General features: G+C 43.6%; 1 protein-coding gene across 1 annotated transcript in view; it reads left to right on the top strand.

Moving 5' to 3' along the window:
* The window catches only part of LOC106804874 (ADAMTS-like protein 3), a 107,107-nt gene extending 100,497 nt beyond the window's left edge, over positions 1-6,610 (top strand). The window contains exons 19-23 of the mRNA XM_014806242.1: positions 378-515; positions 704-901; positions 1,140-1,283; positions 4,777-4,927; positions 5,231-6,610. Of these exons, the coding sequence (XP_014661728.1) occupies positions 378-515; positions 704-901; positions 1,140-1,283; positions 4,777-4,927; positions 5,231-5,337 (738 nt within the window). The 3' untranslated portion in view covers positions 5,338-6,610. The remainder of the gene's footprint in view (positions 1-377; positions 516-703; positions 902-1,139; positions 1,284-4,776; positions 4,928-5,230) is intronic.
* The last annotated feature ends 234 nt before the right edge of the window (positions 6,611-6,844 follow it).

Raw genomic sequence — 6,844 nt, 5'->3', positions numbered from 1 at the left:
AGAGAGAGAGAGAGAGAGAGAGAGAGAGAGAGAGAGAGAGAGAGAGAGAGAGAGAGAGAGAGAGAGAGAGAGAGCGAGAGCAAAAGCATGCATGTGCTCAAATGAGAGACCGAGAGTATGCGCATTCATGCGTGCGTGCACGTGTGTGCGTGCGTGAGAGAGGGGCGCCGGTAAATAATAATTATGTGGAGGAGTGTACGTGATTAGTATACATGGAACTGGATTTCTGGAACGGAAACTTTCTGCTCGTCGAGCTTTAACGTTCCGTACAGTTTTACTCTCAATTTCTAATCTTCAGTCACTTAAAGATATCGAGAGTAAAATGCATCATTAACAAATCGCGGGCCTTTTCACTTAAAATAAATGTATGATTGTAGGAAGAAAAGGATGATACTGACAATGAAATGAAAGCAAAAGATAATACTCAGATAGACAATGAGTTGAATTCTGACGGTAGAGGATCCACACACAATGAACCAGGCAGGGAAGACAACAGCATTGAGGCAAATGCAAATGTGAGCTAACGCATCTTATTTCCTCTGAATATATTTAAAGAAATGCTCAAGCTGCCATTGATCAAGAAAGAGGCTTGACGTTATGCTATAATACTAAGATCAACGAATTCACACGACATGATATTGCAAATGTTGCACAAAATATTTCCTTAGCTAAACATACAATCTTGTCTGTATTTTCCATGTAGGTTAATCCGCCGCACATGCAGCACGTTGGGGATCTGCTGCGCAAGCTTCAGCTAGAAATTCCGGACATCAACAATTTAATTGACTTCTCAAACGGTCAAGTAGATGACCTGGCCTTCGACTGGAAGACAATGAACTGGACGGACTGTTCTCAAACGTGCGGTGGTCATGGCGTGCAGGCACGAACGGCTGTATGTGAGGTGAGCTCCACTCAACTGTATCAAAGGAGGGCGGAGGGTCGTTACGATTGGGACGAATGCAACAAGCATACCATTCCATACTCCGTGTAGAATTTCACTGCATTATCTAACCATCTGTGGAGGAAATACGTTTGATATGTACAGTCACTACACGCCTCGCATGTCCTAGCCGCTCGTATAGACGTGTGCAGTCCATGTATACGCACACGACGACGTTCTATTTTTGTGATGCGTCTAGGTATCGATACACGGGAAACGCAAGAAGGTGGATTCAACGTTGTGTACGGAGGCGGGCCTTCCCAAACCACCCGTGATGCGCAAGTGTGGGATCGGTCAGTGCCCAGGATGGATCGTTGGGAATTGGTCCAACGTAAGTGCAGATGTACGCCTCCCCCCCTCCGCCACCACACCGCTTGATCGTTGCTCCCGCAAATCTTAATGAATCAATCCTCAATTCGAATTAATCGGACGGTAGGTCAGATATTTAAGCATTTAATTATAGCGAGATCGGTGTGCAAGGTCGCGGGAGTTGCCGGTGTGTGGGAAGAAGTTTGGTAGGATCATGGCGAGTCTATGTTTCTTACGTCATCAATCCAGCAGCCTATTGCCATAGACCATTAGTGTAGAGACACAATTACTTATAGACACGTTACTAATGGTTTCAAACGCTGGAATGGTTTCACAAGTTTGAGTGGGGAAGAAATTAAGCTGCAACCACTATAGAAACCGCATGACTTTAATACGCAATGAACTGCCTGCCAAACATGCATGAGTCAGTCTCAGAAGTAGTGTGCATGTATGGCTGTCAAGCTCTTGCAGGGATTAACAGTCATGCCGTCTTCAACGTTCTACGTTTTTCGTTCGTGTCTGCCGGTAGATACTTTACATAGGTGGTGAGAAACGCGTGTACAAACAGACAACTCTTGGCTTATATATATATATATATATATATATATAGTGGGGATCTATATGTTTCATTTTTCTTCCATCTGCTGGAGTTTTATTTTTTGCCATGTGTATCTCTGGGGTTATCTGTCGCGCTTGAGCATGTTTCTCTAAATTCCCGCATATATAGACGACGTTCAGCACTTAATGTTCAGAAGAAAATCTAGATATCAAGTTCCTGTTGCATAATTCAAGTGTGAGAGTTTCGTAATGGCTGATAATCGATTTGGCTGCTTGGAGTATATCAAATTATGCGTTCCTCATGGAATATACCGATATACCGTATTATAGCCAAATACGGTCTATGCCAAATCTGTGAGGTGTAAAAAAGTAATATCTTGGCAGCTAACGCGCCGTCCCCCACTAACTGTGCATTAAAAAGTAGCTAGGCTACAAGATTCCCTAATATCAAATATAACAAATATAACGCGTATTGTTGACGCATGCCGAATTGCGGTAGTAGGTACTGACCGAAATACTGTAAAATCCTTTTTTTCGTGAGGTTCTAATTTTCGTGGATTTCGTGGGTCCATCAATCCACGAATTTATGTACCCAACGAAATATTATGTACATATGTCAATTGCCAGTTCCGGAGTGGAGGCCCGCAAACCGACGCCTGCCGTCTGTGCGTAACTAGTAATATATACTATCAACAACCTCGACATGCTCGTAGTTAGTAATCTGTTTGTTGGCATTATTGGTTTTGGAGAAAAAAAATTATTGGAAGGCTTGATCCACGAATTTAAGAACCCGCGAACATGTATTTTTTTATTGAAACCACGAAAATTGGAACCCACGAAAATAAGTGACTTTACAGTATCAACCACAACCAGAACGTCCCGTTTCCTTTGAGTCATTAGATTATTCCGAATTATTAAACATGATACTAACGCTATCCAGTTTAATTCAAAATCATAGTGTCCACTGATGAATATTGTGCCAGATGAGACGTTATGCCGTTTATATGAGCAAATACGTCTCAACACATTTGTGGACGACCCATGAGCGCAAGCAATCCATATAAATCATCCACTGCTAATGGTTCACTAATAAAAATAAGGATCATCTAGCCAACGGCTATGGTCACACGACACTCACGTGCGTGCGTGTTACGGTACAATGTTTATCCGGCATTTCATGGTTTACATGGAGTGAACATGTTGCGTTTTCCTGCTTGCCCGTATAGTGCATGGCCTCTGAGTGCCACGGACTAAACATGGCGCTAAGGCGCCGCGACCTCTACTGTCAGCTTCCCAACAGCACTAACTTGCCCCCCGACAACTGCAACACCCTCACCAAGCCTAGAGACACGGAGGACTGTCACAACAAGAAGTGTGAGGCAGTGTGGAAGGTTGGAGAATGGACCGAGGTATCTGTTACACCTCAGCCACTTTAAACATCGCATTGTGCATCTATGTGGCTTGTTGCATACTGAGTCGGCATCGCGCCATGCACTGCCTACACATACTTCATCTGCATGATCCGCTGTCGATGTTGTCCCCCTGTTTAGTGCTAGCATGCTGTAGTTTATATCCCGACATTGCTATGCATAGCATGCTAACAGTTCGCCGAATAGTTAGAGCAATTACGAAAGATCACTAAGAATTTTACAAGACTGTTAGTAGCATGCATTGTTTTTTCATAGCAGCTTGTAAATGGAAATGCTCTTTCTTGTTTTCCCCCACGTATACACATCATCAGAAAATTAATGCATGTAAGCCAAATGAGTGTGTTTGTTGTTATTGTGTTGAGCTGCAGTTGTATGCCATACATAGAAAATATGTTGGGTCACAATAGCATTATCAGATTTACGCACTTTATTTAGGGCTAAACCCCAAATTACATCATTACACTGCATTTCTCTCACAATTATGTGCTAGATACATGAGGTGCGTGCGTGCGTGCGTGCGTGCGTGCATGCGCGTGTATGGTAATTAAGCAATGACTCCTGCCGGGCATTACACCTAAAACACCTGTTGCCATGACAGCCTGCTCGCGTATGTTTACTTAATCACTTATTACGCATTTATTTAATAGTGCATAATATAGTGCATAGTGCAAAAGTGCATTATATCTTGTTCTTAACAAAAAAACCCGTCGTTGCCTAAACCAAATAGATTATCTAAGTATATAGCTACCTAGCTACATGTATAGCGTTAGTACTGTTATTTATCCTAGATGGCTCTGCAGCAACGCTGCTTGTTGACTGCCATATTTTCTTGTGTATGACTAATTACTTGTAAATCAATATACCCAGTAGGTTATAACGATGGCCGTATCACCTAAACCACACCTATATTTTTTAGACTAGCCGCCCCCGTCTGGCTCTTCGTTTAATGACACCCCTGTGGAAGACGTGCGCATGCATGCTGAGCTTTGATGAATGACTTGTACTCTTCACACGTGTGTAACCTTTGTTGGTGTCTGTGCGCTACTCTGTATTGTCGTGTTTTTTTTGTAATATCGGCTCCTGCTGTCTTACTTCTATAGAGAGATATCATGGCCGTCATGCAATTTGTGTATCGTATTAATCGCCAATAGTTGAAGTTACTTTTTTATCGAGTACTGCCATAGAAATATGAATCCATGATAGGTAGTATAAGACATTTTTCTGAGTGCTGCTAGCTAACTTATTACCTGCATGTCGTGCCCGCCACTATATAATTATATATACGTAAATATATATATGTATATATATGTTTATATATGACTGATGACAAAATGTGTTTAAAACACAGACATGTCTGCGCGTATGTGTGGGGGTGTGTGTAGGTGTGGATGCGCACACGCGCGTGTGTGTTTCTGTTGCATGCATGCATGCGTGCGTGCGTGCGTGGGTGCGTGCGTGAGCGTGTTTTTGTCGAGCTCCCTTACATTTACGCTAATTAGCCGAGCCTGTGCATAACTGCCGCTGTCTTGCCTGCCACAGTGTACAAAGACGTGTGGCGTGCCAGGCCTACAGAGCAGGATACTGCAGTGCGTGTGGTATGGAACTAAGAAGCCCGCTGGTGAAGAATGTAGTAACAAGCCACGCCCATCTGTCGTTAAAATTTGCCAGACTCCGTCGTGTTTACCAGAGAGTGAGTAAAATGAGAATTTTTTTCAAATTATATTATTCGCGAGTTACAATTGCTCTGACTGCTGCTAGAGTCAGGCCAATGTCGTAAAAGATATTAATGTTATTTGAAGAAATCATTATTATCGTCGTAGCGTCTAATGAGACCACGCACTCGCTAAACACACGTAGTCTCTGACACAGGCTTTGAAATGCTATAAGAAATAGTGCGCACAGGAAGTGCATTCGTAATCGCATCAGAGCGAAATCAGCGTCCGTCTGCTGAATTCTCTGCTTGTGAAACTTGTACGTGACTCGTCTGTTTCAGTGGCAAACTGCTACGACCACTCTCGCTACTGCAGTCTCGCCAAGCGGCTGAACATGTGCCGACTGTCCACCTACCAGATCCGCTGCTGCAAGACCTGCACATCGTAACTGCTGCCGCTTAACTCCGGTGCAGAAGCTTCTCCGTTCTCTCGCTGAGCGGCGCTGCGGACACACCCCGTGGACAGCGAGGGCGCCACCTGCTAGCGGGCCGCATGAATGTCACGTGGCATTTAGTTGTCGGCTCAACAGCGGAGTCGCGCGCTTTGGTCAGCGTCGTCCGTAGCTTCGGTGGAGAGAATTTTAGTCGGCCGTAAATACTCAATTGTGTTAGCATGTGTATATAATAAGCATAGCGATAGCGTGCGTCGGATGTCCACCTCAAATGGATCCAAGTGCGCATGTGAATGCAGGAGGCCAAGCAATAAATATATAGTGAGAATTTGTAGGAATTTATGTCGTTGCACAGTTAGATCTACGTTCAAGTTGCACTGCCGACATTTACTCAATTAAGCATACAGTATGTATTACTATATGTGTGACAGGCAGTCGCAATAACCAAGTTAAGAGTCGGTTCAGGGTTTAGTCGTGCCGTGCAGGCGTTTTGACAAGTACGACCTCGCGTGGGGTGCTTTGTTGGGCAATAATGATATCACTGTTTTAAAAGACAAAACGTCTGTATATGTGCTGGGCTAATTATTCTGCGCGATTTGGTAGAGAAAAACGAGCAGTGAAAGCATGTTGAATGGTTTTCATAAACATTCCACTTGGGGAGAGTACGTACGTACGTGCGCCACGAACAGACTGTTGATATTGAAAATAAAATGACTACTGCTAGAAGTAGAAGAAACCTACGCAACGGCGGGACGGGAGAGTCACGAGCGGTCAACGGGGTCTGTACCATTCGCACCACATGCGTTTTAGAATAAATAATGTTGCCAGATATAGTTTGTAATGTAAAGTTCGTGTTGCGCGACACACTAGACTAGCGTCGCGTGTTAGTGCAGGTATTGTGGTGCGTTCCATATATACATGTTATATATCCATTCTAAAATAATTTGTGTTGCCTCGCGTCATCCAGAACGAGTAACCTGGAGTGTTAGCCCGTATTGCGTTATTGGCAACACATGCATTACCGCAGAACACGTATAGTAACGAAATGTTTGATCCGAACTGACACCGAGGCTTTATAGTACATTCGTGAAAAGTGGTTGTAGGAAAATAAGACGGGAATAGCGAGATAACGACCTATACTGGATCTGATATTACCGAGCGATCTTAGCTAGGCTGCACATTGCATGATCAGTAAGTTGAGTTAAGGGTGTGCTGGTGTTGGATAGACGCATAAGCCTTTCTGATGGCGTTGCAGCATCTTTGACGGTATTGCGCCTATATATGTATGTCAGTTGTACAACATTTGCAACACGCGGAGATACAGCGCTGTAAGAACGAGACTAGGCAAGCGAAACGCTTCATAGATGCGCTATTAAAAGCATGCTATGGCAAATGAGCACCTATGGCAAACAAGCACCTCTGGGTGTTTGTGTGATTATTGTAAAATATTTATTTTAGTCTTTTTTAAGTGAGGTCTACAAGCGAGAGTAACGCACTTGTATTT

This window comes from Priapulus caudatus, unplaced genomic scaffold (genome assembly GCF_000485595.1).
Source record: "Priapulus caudatus unplaced genomic scaffold, Priapulus_caudatus-5.0.1 Scaffold91, whole genome shotgun sequence".
Taxonomy (NCBI): Eukaryota; Metazoa; Priapulida; class Priapulimorpha; order Priapulimorphida; family Priapulidae; genus Priapulus; species Priapulus caudatus.
The sequence above is the reverse complement of the archived record's forward strand: the minus strand, read 5'-3'. Positions and strand labels throughout refer to the sequence as shown.